At 40.8% G+C, this 13,624-nt stretch overlaps 2 protein-coding genes across 2 annotated transcripts in view; one reads left to right on the forward strand and one right to left on the reverse strand.

The window, feature by feature from the left end:
* Positions 1-6,810, forward strand: part of LOC118416862 (synaptophysin-like) — a 15,256-nt gene extending 8,446 nt beyond the window's left edge. The window contains exons 2-6 of the mRNA XM_035822138.1: positions 2,138-2,203; positions 2,918-3,036; positions 3,796-3,994; positions 5,483-5,686; positions 6,466-6,810. Coding sequence (XP_035678031.1) covers positions 2,138-2,203; positions 2,918-3,036; positions 3,796-3,994; positions 5,483-5,686; positions 6,466-6,642 — 765 coding nt within the window. The 3' untranslated portion in view covers positions 6,643-6,810. The remainder of the gene's footprint in view (positions 1-2,137; positions 2,204-2,917; positions 3,037-3,795; positions 3,995-5,482; positions 5,687-6,465) is intronic.
* A 1,811-nt stretch (positions 6,811-8,621) lies between these two features.
* Positions 8,622-13,162, reverse strand: LOC118416860 (zinc finger protein 436-like). Its single transcript, XM_035822136.1, has 2 exons — positions 13,046-13,162; positions 8,622-11,839 (listed from the first exon to the last, which is right to left on the reverse strand). Exon 2 carries the CDS (start codon positions 11,822-11,824, stop codon positions 10,901-10,903), a length of 924 nt encoding a protein of 307 aa, XP_035678029.1. The 5' UTR covers positions 11,825-11,839; positions 13,046-13,162; the 3' UTR covers positions 8,622-10,900.
* Between the last annotated feature and the right edge of the window lie 462 nt (positions 13,163-13,624).

Below are 13,624 nucleotides of genomic sequence, written 5' to 3' on the forward strand. Positions count from 1 at the left end.
CTCAACCCCAGGTAAGCAGCGTCCACATGTAAGGAACTCGTCTACGACTCTTGAACCCCCCTCCCTCTGCCCACTCCTGCTTTTAACTGCCATTTTAGAATTATGTAATAGCAGGGCTGCGCCAAGCTTCAGGGGATGGGCAATGTACAAAAATGGTTATTACTACTACATTTGTACTTTTATTAGGTAGATGTATCATTTAAACAGCACTTACATGTTTTGCCAACAAAACAAGGAATAAGCAATTTTGTTCACGCACAGTTTTGAGTACGCACGTGCAGTAACAAGAATTGTGAGTAATATGTCAAAGGTGACGGGGCCTTCATCTTTGTCCTTTCAGTTTTTGTCTTGTCTTCAATTCACTTAAAGATTTACATAAGTCATTTTTTTTGGTTGATTTTACTTTAATTTAAACATATCTATTCATAAACACAGATTTACTTCCAAGCTTGGGGATAATCTTGTTATATCCTTTTTAATCTTCCTTTTGTCTTTGAATTTAAAAAAAAATGTCAGACATTAACAGGTAACAAAATAAGTTCAAGTTGAATAACCCCCTTAGAAAGAAAAACTTGTTCAGTTGAGGCATGGGCAATAGGCCTCGGAATTGTGTTTTTTGTTGAGTAACAGGAACCCCGCCGCGCGCTGTCTGCCACGGTAGTCCGCCGTGTACCGCCAATCCGGAAATGCCTCCTCAGATGCTCCCGTCAAAGATTACTATCTTCTTAGTGCGAGTATTTCCCGTCATCCTTTGCGCCGCCTTTCCCCTAACTTTAAATGTTGGATGGGTAAGCAACCGATCTCCCTGATGTGCGTTACCACTTCCGGTGTTTTCGATCATCTGTGTTGTGGTGTGGGATCGTACGGCGGGCCCTTTTAGGCGCCTTGTCGGTTTTCGTGGTACTATTTGAGAAGTTTGAGGGTTTCAACACGCTGACAAAAGCTACGCTGCACTGCAGATACGTTTTGACCGTGTTTTTTCCACTGCTTTCGTCTGATTTTCGTGATCGGTAACGTCGCCAACCCGAAAGTAAGAACTGAGATAGGAATACCAACTTCCTTAGGAATACAGATCTCGTGAAACAGATGGCATTTTAGCGATTATTTAAGTATGGACCGTTCTACAAGAATAATGCATCAATGATTATAACGATTACATGTGGTTAGTGCCAGCGTTTTGGTAAATATACTAGCTACCGATGCGTTTTTTTTACGACGACGTGGTGTGGCCGCCGCCGTACTGCTGGTAACGCAGTGACCCGGAAATCGGCTAAAATTCAATGGCGTTTATTTTAATTTGAAATGACTAATATGTGCTCTTTGTACGTTAAATGTCCTCCAAATAACTCGACGAACATAATTCACTTGAAATTTTTGACTTAGATATTAGAATTTTGCAGAAAACGGCGATAGTAGAAAAGGCCTTTCCCACCTAGCTCGCTTCGCTCGCTCGCCTCTAAATCGGCTACGCCGATTGGTCGGCTTAGCCGACCTTCGGGTGGAAAAACTCCTGCGCTCATTGGTCGGCTTCGCCGACTTCCCCGACCTTCGGGTAATCCCCAACCCCGGCAATGCTCAGCGATACGGTGTACGGGCGAATCAAAGAATTCCTTGGCCTACCGCCTATGGTTGAGGGTATGAATATATAAAACACATGATTTAGCTTTAGTATTAAATTGCTCATGGTTTTAGTTACAGTATAATAGTTTATCTATATCCCCTGAACTACTTGGTTTGCCTCTTTTGTATATAGTAATAAAAGTATCTAAAAGTTTTTTTTAAAGCTTCATATTCCCCTAGAGCTCCCTTAAACTTGATGCTGTATGCATAACAGCAAGCAAGGAAAGAGTCACATATAAATATGAATGCATGACCCCCAAATTTACCCCCCAAAACATCCCCAGCCAGATAATAACTCAACTGCATACACGCACTACCTAGAAACTAGGTCTTTATTAAATCATGATGTTGAACATACCATATGTACAAAGTATAATCTTGATATGTGTACTAAGTTGTTTTACCATATGAGACACATATTTACACATATAGTAAAGTCTAAAAAGATGTGATAGCTGCATTGTCTATTTTATATGTGTTGATTAGATGTAAACACTTGGTTCCTTCTGTGTTCCAGATGATGACCAACTCCAACATGAGAGTAGTGAAGGAGCCAAGAGGATTCCTCAAGTTGTTGCAGTTTGTAAGTCATTCTCTTTTTATCACAAATATGACTTCAGAAAAAGAATATGTTTTTGGGTCTCTTGCTATTGTCGGGTGCTGTTGAACTTGATGCTTGTGTATTTGATGTCAACAGCATAACACAAGAAATAGTGGATGGATCTTCATGATATTTGGTAGGTGAGTAGGTGTCTGTAAGATGAAGGTCAAGTTTGAAAATGGGCCTCCTGGTGACTTTCTTCTGTACTGTAGTGGAACTTGTATATGTATGCATGATTCTATGTGGACAGCATGACTTGAGAAATTGTGGTCGGATTTTCATGATATTTGATAGGCGCGTACAGGTCTAAAACGCTATGGTCAAGTTCAATAATGGCCCTCCTAGTGGCTTCTTACAGTGCTGCAGCGGAACCTCAGGTTTGAGGTCAAATTTTCACTCCAGAGTTGCTTTACTGTTGCTTGTAGGCGTACGACATAACAAGCAAATATGTATAGCACATTAGGTGTAATCTTGAAATGGCTGAGATAAATATCCTTTTATGTAGACCCACAAAATGTCTAGAAATGTACTTGTTGAAAGCAACCCAGTATCATTAGTTGACAGTAAATACTAGTAGGCAAAAACAATGAAAAGTTGCTATTAATTCCTAAACCATGCTTAGATCTCATCGGTTGCTCTTTCTTCATAACACAACAATAATATGTACTGATTTTATTTTGTTCTTCTTTGTTCCAGATATTTGCAATCTTTGCGTTTGCCACTGCGAGTGGAGGTGGAAGCCATTTCCAGTTCAGTGTGACTTGCAATTCCAGCGATCCCAAGATGGTGGACATATATTATTCTTATCCATACAAGTAGGTTCTTTGTATGGATAGTTCATTACAATGTATTACTTTTGCCAAGGTTACAATGTATGTTTTTAGTAGCATTTATATGTTTGTGTGTGTGTGTGTGTGTGTGTGTGTGTGTGTGTGTGTGTGTGAATGAATAGAAGTTTGTTTTCATGGTTACCTGTAAAATAGTAGACACCCTTTGGTGTTTGATAACATACTGTAGCAAGTGGCAGGACAAAGCTGGTGGGGCTGGTCACCACGCATATGAATGTGTTTGAGTGAGAAGAAAAATCTGAGCAGTAGCTTAATAGGCTAGACCTTGTGAAGGTAAATATTATGTATTTGCTTGAAATACTGCCCTTGCAGTAACTTTGGATATCGGAAAACCAGTTAAGTTCCATTTTGATGTATCAGACATCTTTGAGCTTCTGACTGAAATTCTGCTTCAAGCTGCCATATTTAGCCGATGTGAGTGGTGTTTTTATGCCGACAAAACAATTCCAAATGTGGCTTAAAGTTTGTATGCCCTATCATCCCAGTTCATCACTGTTATTGACTTTCTTATCAAGACGACCTCCTTGATCAACCAGATCCACCTGTTGTCTTCTCTGTTTGTTACATTTGCCCCACCCCAGTCAATTCTAGGTCTTGTCACTTCAGACATGTTCTCTTCTTTTTGTGCATGCCTTTTTTTGGTTATGCAAAAGAAAACTCCAATATCCTGTCTTCTACCCACCTGATGGAATTATTTTTGGAACTTTTAACTTTGTCCCTCTACAGACTAGAAGACGTCCCTGTGATGAACGCCTTCTGCACCAACAAGACCCAGACTGTCTACCCATTGGTCGGCAATGAAAACTCCTCCGCGGAGTACTTCGTGACCATCGGGGTCTTCGCCTTTCTGTACTCCCTGGTCGCGCTAACGATCTACGTTTTCGTGGAGGGTCAATTTGGTGACAAGAACCTGTGGTCTAAAGCAGTGAGTAGATAGAATTTGTAATTTTGTATTGTACTGTATTTTGAAAATAGAATGTTAAAGCATGTTTTGTATTGTATTTTGAAATAGAACTTCAGAACATGTTACAAGAGTACAAAGAACTTCGGGGATCTCAATGGAATTTTTTCACAGCATTTGGGGTATCATAGAGTGGGGAAGCTTTGTGGTAAATGGGCAGGCACGAGCATTGTCTGGGGTCATCCTATCATTTTGCTTATAATTGGTGGGCCTAAATCGTAGGGGTCTGTACTAGCAGCCATTTTGAACCAATGCTATGATCCTATTTGCGTACTACTACCGTTCTTGTACTCCTTGTAGGGGGGTGTAGCCCTGCCTGTGTTACGAAGCCACAAATTTGTCCCTATGGACCCCAGATACCGCAGGGTAGATCTGCCTCTCTGTCTTTTCATGATTAAGTCATCACTGCGTCTATTTGTCCTGGGTTGATTTTAATTCCGAGTTTGATAAATCCAGGGGCCTGGCTTTACCCCAAAATAGCCCAGTAGTCGTAGGGTGTCCCACATTGTCTCATAGACTCAAGGGTTCATAAAGTCCCCAATGAGGCTCTTTTTTCTAAATGGGACTGTGGCGTAACTCAGGTGACCTCAGTATGACAGTAATTGCCCCAGGTGCAGGGTTGTACAACTTACAAGTCCACTAGCCCGATTGTCCCGGGGAAGTGAAATAGCCCATCGGGCAAGCGCATGTCCTTCCCCACTAGCCCGATTGGGCAAGTAATTATAAGTTTTATCAATGAGTGAGATTTTGATATACTTGTTACTTTTTACAGTCATGGTATCATGCATTGGTCAACACAGAAAAATAGAGCCAAATGGTAAATGAATTCCATCACTGAAAGTGAAAATGTATAGAAAAAAAGTCGTTTAATTTTGGGCAAGTGAAAGTTTGTTTCGGGCAAGTATATTTTCTATGTAGTTGCCCGATAGGACAAGTGAATTTTAGAAAACTTGTGCAACCCTGCCAGGTGTAGCCATGGGACTGAAAGGTCTAAGGAAACACTCACCCCAAGATGACCCCTCATTTTGATAAGTATATTTGATAACCTCTCTCCCCACAGATGTGGTCATTGGACTGATAGAGTAGCAGGGTTTTTCCTATTACAAAATCGCAAAGTGGGGGATTTAAGGGAGCAGAGTGACAAAACGGTGTTGGTGTGAGAAGGAAGGTTCCCCCCTTCCACGGTGTGGAGTTTCATGAATTATACGTTACAATGGGGCTTCCTGTGGGGGAAAATTACTGGCAGGCAGGTCACATTTGAAGACTGTGACCACATGTGACCTAGTAGCATCTCTGACCAATTAGCATTTTATGCTTGAGGATCTACGTATGTCCCAGGGTAAGGTCGGGAAATGGGGTATCCTTCTTTAGAAAAAGCCCTGGTCAGGAAACACACAAAGAAGGATCTCTTCTCTTTCCGTATATCATAACCTCTTCGCCCCCTCCCCCCAGGACCTGTTCATCACCACAGCGTTCGCCATCTTCTGGTTCACCAGCTCCTCTGCGTGGGCTGCGGCCGTGGCCGACATCAAGTGGTCGACGTACGCGCCCAACGTGTACACCCACGGCAGCATCGTGCAGCTGTGTAAGAACCAGGGCACGGTCTGCACCGACGGAGGGCTCAACTCATCCTACGCCAACCTTAACGTCTCCATCGTGAGTTTCTATAACTGTTAGGCCGCTTTAGAGAAATGACAGTATAAGGTAGTGCGACTATCATTGTGAGCACTTGCCTTACATGGAAGTTGACAAGGTATTGCAGCAATACCTTGTCAACTTGGAATATGTCCCATTGCCTTGTCATACCCGAATCGTAATCTCAGCAAAACACACTCCTAAGCCGGCTTCACTCATCTGGCAGCTTTTGATACTGTCTTATGCTACCTTTGGATCTGCTTGGAGAGTACCGGAATCGTTCCCTTCCTTTGCTGGCCCCCCAGCGAAGGGTGGTGCAACCAGGTCTGAGGTGGTCACATGATGATTCAAGGAAAAACTGTTGGCCTAAAGAAACTGACGGCCTAAAAATACCATTGCCAGATACGTAACAGAAAACACAATTTGCACGACTGTTACTGTTTTTGGTCAAAAGCTTACCACACAAGATCACAGGCAATGGGACATATTTATGTCATATGTACTTCAGAAAACACACATTTCAATGCAAAATGTGCCAGAAATGGAGATGATTTAGTGTCCTCAACCAAAAAAGCAATTCCAACAACTTATTCTGGCATTCTAATTTATGATAACGGGGAACTTGGATCACTCTAGGTGTGTTCAAATTACTATATGATAGCCTGTTTTAAAACAGTAGAACTCTATGTGAATATCACACACATAGATTGTGTAAATTGTTGTATGATGATGATGATGCTTGCACTCACAACCACACTGTGACACCATTTCTGTTTTTTCCCCGTTTCATTTTATTTCAGCTCTTTGGATTCCTGAACTTCATCCTGTGGGCCGGTAACATCTGGTTCACCTACAAGGAGACCCCGTGGCATGCCCAGCGCAACGAGCCCGCCGAGAAAAAGTACCCCAGCCCCGCCCTGGGCACTCCCACCGGCATGGAGGGGGGCACCCTGTCCTCCCCCACCGGACAGATATGAGGTGGACCGCTCCAGCCACACCCACTGCTTAGTTCCCCTTTCCACTGTAAACAGTGACCAAATTGGATTTTTTGTGAGCTTTGATTTTATAATAATTGGAATATGACCCACGATACAAATGTTTCATTCCCAAGACAACAAAACATACAAATTTTAACAGTAAGAAAATCGTTCTTTTTCCATAAAATTTGTGAAATGTTTGGTTTACCTATTGGTCACAGCCTAAAGTGGAAAGGGGTTGTAAGTTAACAATGGTTACAATGCACCATACAATTGTTGATACCTGACAGTGGAACTTAACTTTTTTTCCTGCTAAGGTATAATTTTGGCAATGAATTTATGCTGTATGTGTTGTTTGGCAGCATGGAGAAAGGTACAGTTTACAATTCCTTTAGCATTGTATATTTATGATTTGTCAGGTGAATCGTTAATTATTAATTGCTGCTGAATGTTATGCATTGTAGACACTGCTTGGTAATGCTTTATGAAACTTTTCATTTCCATTTTATGTGTAAAAAATTTTCACATATCATTTCTCTTTGAAGTAATATACTAGGAGACATTTGTATGGTGCATTGAGAACTTTTGCATGTGCTTTTCTGTTGTATGTAAAAGTTCTTTATTTGGGTTTCTTAGAATGTAAGTTTTCCTTTCAGTTATAGTCTTATGTAAATTTATGGCCAGGTGTTTCATTTCAGTTGGCTTGAATTTGCTCAGTAAACAATTATGCATTACGATATGGAACATTTTCTCTTGGTGGCAGCATAAGTTTCCTACAAATCGAAGTTACAGTTGAAGCAGTGGATTTATTGCCGAGCGATTTGAATTTGAGGGAGCTGGAAAAGTTACTCTTTTAGTGATCATTCCTTACAGTAGTCTCCTTCATTTAAAGAAGAGTTGCATTGTAGTGCTTTGTTCTTATAATATTATTGCAATGTATTGCAAACCTCTATTGCAGTACCCCCCAATTCCCCCACGTTTTACACTAAAATAGGTCATTCTGAGTCTCTTCAATATGAACACTTACTACCTAATTCAACATTGTTAAACTATGGTAATGCAGAAATCTAGGAAAAAGCACCAACAGGAACAAAATGCAGTTTTGTTACTATTAACACATTTGTAAAGTAGGTATTACTTTGAAAACACTGTTCAAATTTGAGTAGAAGCGTGTTTTACAACTTGTATTTCATTATTGTATAGACTGTATACAGACTATCTGAAATAAGGGAGAGTAAGTTAGGATTACATTCAACTTGAAAGAATTATAGAATTTTGTGGGGAAGAAAGTTGTCATCAGATTTTCCGAGGAGCAAAAGTATAGGTACATTACATGAAGATGCAAAATGTAGTGGTATATTTGTACGTACTGTGTTTTAATGCATGTTGAATAATGACTAAGGAAAGTCAAGAACAAGATATTAGCATTCCTTACCTGCACCACTCAGTCAAGCTTGTATGAAATGTAGTTTAAGAGTGCCCCCTATCTGAAGCCGTGTGAACTACACCCATGTTATTCGAGGCAACATAGACAAGACATAGGACCGTAGCCACACTAAGTAGGAAAGATGTGTAACTGATAATTCGGAACAATGTTGTACTGTGTTACAAATAAGCCACACTTTCATACCTGTCGGCATTGTTTGAAGTGAACGGTGTACATAGTAACTGTTCAGTGGTGTATTGTGCCTCCTTGGGTCTGTGATACAGTGCTGTAGATGTTCTCTATTTACTGTTTTTGTATAGGCTTTGAATGTGCTTTTCGATACTCATGGAAAAGCATTGAGTGTACTTATGAAAGCAGCACATCTTGTGGTACCAGTAACTGAAAATCACTTAATGTATATCCATTCTAAAAGCACTTGCTACACATACAAGCCATTTTCTGTGGTGTATTCTATGAATGACATGTTGACTGTTGTGGAACTAGGCTCTGTTCACCTACTACTAGCATTGTTGAGTTGTAGTGAAGCATTTTCATGTCAGGTAGCAGTTCCCTTCATGTATAGAACAATGTACCAACTCTTATCATCTTCACTGCATTCACTATGGCTATGTTTGAATGACACCTTTTCAGAAAAAAACTACTTGTAGTAGACTATATTGTAGGATAAAAGTCGGTGTAAAAAGTCGTATATTATATAACAGGACCACAAGTGAACAGTGTTTTGTAAAGGCAAAACCGTTAAAGTTAAGGCACAGTTCAAACTTCAATGTGCTGTCAATGATGTTTCCTATATACCGGTACGTGTATATCTTGTGTAAGTGACTACACATGTACTGTGTCTGTAATTACAGAGTAGTAGAGAAAGTGTTGCTATAGTAGAAACAGCTTTTGTAACAAAAAAGACCACAACGTTCATACGAAATAGGTTTCCACCACTGATAACTGTAGATGTAAAAAAAGGTGTTATAGTCCCAGCCTTGCTATTATACTTAAAGCCATTGTACACAGGAAAATATTGTTACGGTCATAGATGTAACATTGTGTGCGAACAAAAAAAAAAAGGTATAATTTACACCTATTTGAGCAGATTTCTCACTACTTTATACGTCATTACAGGCAGTGTTGAAAGAAAAAAGAAAACTGTTTCGTTCCCAAAATAAGAAAACAGATTCTAAAATCTTAAGAATATTGCACAATTCCCTTCAGTGGAAAGATGATACTATATTTGGTTGTGTTGTAATTGTATCGCAAGTGCTCAGTGAAAATTTGTAAGAAAGTTTACTATGGAGAAATTAGATTGCTTTTGACTTTCGATTGTGACTTTTGTCGAAGTATACGTTGAACATGTCTTGGTTGTGAAATCTGCTCTTCCTTCTAAAACTTATATATGTAAAAAGAGAACCTAGTCTTGTGTGTTATGATAAGGATGTAGTGTTGCGAAACACGGAGTAACTCTTTGCTGTTAACACTGTTCAGTGGACGTACAATGTACAGCTGTACATGTAGTTGGGACTCTCTAGTTGCTTGTGTGGTGAGAATGCAGTATAATTGCTAACCGTATCTACTATATTCAGGAAACCGTTTGCTCCGCAGTAAACTCTGTACGCTTGACAATTCTGAAAATTTGTCATCATTTGTGAAGCTTCCTCTTCTTTTTGATAATGTCCTTTTAAAACATCAGATTTTGTTGATTTTGATATTACTCCATGATGGGTAAATCATTGCATAACACTCCTGGTTTACACTGAACAAACAAGTTTGCACTGAACAGTACAAGCTGCATATATGGACAGATTTATTTGATCCACTCAATCCGGGAAGGATATTATATACGTATCCAGTACTTTCCAATATTATGTGTGATGGGTTCTTGTTCGTGCTTGAGGCGTGGCTGTCCTAAAACATGGGACCAATCCGATTCTATCCAAGACACGTCCTACCAAAAGCTAGGTACTGATTCATTTCACGTGTCTGAGTAAAGTCGTGTTAAGTCCCTTTCCCAAGCCGATGTCAACCCAGTACCTCAATAATCTGGGCCAAACACCCTGCCCCATTATGCCACACCAGTGCCATGCTTACGTTACTTCATCGTTCATCCAAATTATTTTCTGCCAAGCAATTCAATCTGACATTACTACAACTGTCAGTCTGTATAGACTAAAACAAATAACTGCAGAAAACTAAAAAAAAAAAAAATTAGCAACATTTTGTAGGAAAGGCAGAATGTTTTCCATTGGTTTTCGAAATGGGTCAGGGAAAAGACATGACTTACATTGCTTAAGCGAAACGATTTCCTCCAATGATATCTCTAGACAAATGTACATCAGGCAAACAGCTTTATTTTATTGTAGAAACTCAATGACTTGAACTAACAAATGTTTTAACAGAAAAATCAAACCAACGACACTTCTATTCCTTTATCTATGGGGACTAAGAAAATACTGAAATACAAAGTTAAAGATGAAAGAAAACCTTTATCCTACTCAAAACAACAGAGTCCTAAGTTTATAATTTGGGAACCTGGAAATTAAAAGTTGGAAAGTCAAATACAAAAAAATGTAACAGTAAAAAGTTTGATAATGAACTCCCCAACAGTTTTACTGTGAAATATTTAAAGTACTACTACATGTATCTGCATGATTATAACAATTTTACAACTAGTAAAATGTATATGAAAGAATTATAATAAAAGAGAATAAGCTTCATAAACAAAATGTTACAAACATTCTTTAGGGTTCAAGCTAGATGCTTGCATGCAATCCTTATAATACATCAGGCCAACATCTTCTCTGTACTGCCACACTCACTTTCTTACTTGTGAGTCTGCATATGCTTTCTAAGACTACGCCGTTCACTGAACTGCCTGCTACACTCCTCACACTTGTAGGGTTTCTCACCTGTATGAGTCTGCACATGGGTCTTCAGATGACCCAGCCGACTGAACTGCTTACTACACTCCTCACACCTGTAGGGTTTCTCGCCTGTGTGAGTTCGTATGTGTTCCTTCAGACTGCTCAGATGACTGAATTGCCTGCTGCACTCCTCACACCTGTAGGGTTTCTCACCTGTGTGAGTCCGCATGTGTTTCTTCAAACTCTCCAGCCGACTAAACTGCCTGCTGCACTCATCACACTGGTAGGGCTTCTCACCAGTGTGAGTCCGCATATGGGTTTCCAGATTACCCAGCTGGCTAAACTGCCTGCTGCACTCCTCACACCTGTAGGGTTTCTCACCTGTGTGAGTCTGCATATGTCTTTTCAGAGCAAACATATGACTGAACTGTTTGCTGCACTCCTCACACTTGTAGGGTTTCTCACCTGTGTGAGTACGAATGTGTTTCTTTAGATCACTTAGATGACTGAACTGCCTGCTGCACTCCTCACACCCGTAGGGTTTCTCACCTGAGTGAGTCCGCATGTGGCTCTTAAGATGACTCAGCCGACTGAACTGTTTGCTGCACTCCTCACACCTGTACGGTTTCTCACCCGTGTGAGTCCGCAAGTGAGCCTTCAGCTCATCCAGCCGACTGAACTGCCTGCTGCACTCCTCACACCTGTAGGGCTTCTCGCCTGTGTGAGTCCGCTTGTGGGTCTTCAGACTTCCCAGCCGACTAAACTGCCAGCTGCACTCCTCACACCTGTAGCATTTCTCTCCTCTGTTAGAACGCAAATCAGAATCCTTTTTTGCCTTTCTACTTACGCCATCCAAACTCTGCATATAGTGTGCTGATGCCATCCTCGTATATGAGATCTGGTGTGACAAAATAAACAGTTCATTTAAGTATTGAAGAATTCTGACCCCAAAACTGTCACTATTCTGAATCTACTAATCTCAGTTCACAATCAGACTGACGTTTGCAACAAACGATCTTTAGATTTTAAGCTAGATGCTTGCATGCAATCCTTAAAATAAATTAACCAGACCAACATTAATCTCCAAGCATATTCTACGGTGCCATAAGATAGTATCAAAGCTGGCCAAGGAGTATAGCCCGCCAAAGGGAGTCAAACGGGCACCGGGGATCTGCCTTCATTACGATTCTCTTGTTGGCAACATGGGACAATTTTTTTCTCTATTTCCAAAAGATAATTCCTACTGGGGGTGAGGAGTTACATATGACGTAGCCCGGTCAAACTTCAGTGAAATCGGATATTCCTGTTCTTTAATACAAGTTGAAATAGAAAATACATAGAGAAACCCTTAAACTATTAAAACTCACGACAGTTAGTTACTGAATATCCCCGTAAAATGTGGAACACACCATGATGAACACCAGATGTCAGAATGGCGGGGACTTTCCAGCGCTAACCGAGGGGCGGGCAAGGGGGTTTACAGTATACCTTTCATACATGTATCAACTTCGCCCATCATGCCAGTGTCGAGTGTTAAACACTAATTACTGGTAACACTCGACACTGCAGTAGGTTTAACGTTAAAAATACAGTCAAACCTGTCTATAGCGGCCACTTAAGGGACCGGACAAATTTGGCCACTATAGACAGGTGGCCTCTGTATAGAGGTGGTAACTTGTAGATAAAATACCCAAGGGACCGACAAAAAGTGGCCACTATGGACAGGTGGCCCCTCTGTAGAGGTGGCCCCTAATACAGGTTTGACTGTATATCTAAACGAGTTTCTTGTTTATAACGCTAAAAAAACACACAAAATAAAGATCCTCTGTTAACCTCTCACGGGCCCCCATTTCCTCCTCGCTTCCCCGTGTGAATTTGAATAAAAGTTGACAGAAAATTTCCTCCATTTCAGGCGAGGAAAAGCAAAGCTACGAAGGAACATGTGTATCCCTTCCCTCTGCAGACTATGGTCTATTTTTCAACACCCACAGAGTACAGAAAAACGGAGCTGAGTTACCAGTTGACGGGACGTCCTCACGATACGCTTCGGCTTTCTGTTTACTCTATAGAGATTTTTGAGTCAAAATACAACAGATTGTCTTACCTGAACAAACTTGAACCTTTGACTTGCAAAGAAAAGACACTTGAAAGTCTCCACTGAGTCCAAAGCCACGAAAGTTGTTTTTTTTCTTCGGAAGGACGGGGCCGCTTTTTCCAGACCGCCCTCCGCTTCGCCACCTCGAGTAAACAGGAAGTCGCGGAGAAATAACCCGGAAGCATTCAATGATCATGGGGCAAATACCATCTCCTGATTACCCAGCAAGTGTCGCGTCACTCTGTACATTCGGGTTTTACTGGCTAAGAAATTACGAAAACCTGTGGGTCTCCTTTATAACGTTATTATTCGCCAGGTTATTTCCGAATAGAGGAGCGCAATTTGAAGCTTCAATTTTGTTGTAGTTGGTGTGATCAATAGAAGGCAGATCTGTAAGGTTTTATACACTCAATCCGTCATGGCCCCACTCTTTTCGATAAGTGTGGTGGGTTCTTTAATGTGATAGATTTATGGCTACGTCCCGAGTTAGTAACGCACGCACACACACACACACGCACACGCATACACGCACACACACTCACAAACACACTCACACACACACACACACACACACACACAAACACAAAT

This window comes from Branchiostoma floridae, chromosome 5 (assembly GCF_000003815.2).
Source record: "Branchiostoma floridae strain S238N-H82 chromosome 5, Bfl_VNyyK, whole genome shotgun sequence".
NCBI lineage: Eukaryota > Metazoa > Chordata > Leptocardii > Amphioxiformes > Branchiostomatidae > Branchiostoma > Branchiostoma floridae.

Coding starts and splice junctions, on each gene's coding strand:
- LOC118416860 (XM_035822136.1), bottom strand. CDS start 11,824: ATGGCATCAGCACACTATATGCAGAGTTTGGATGGCGTAAGTAGAAAG.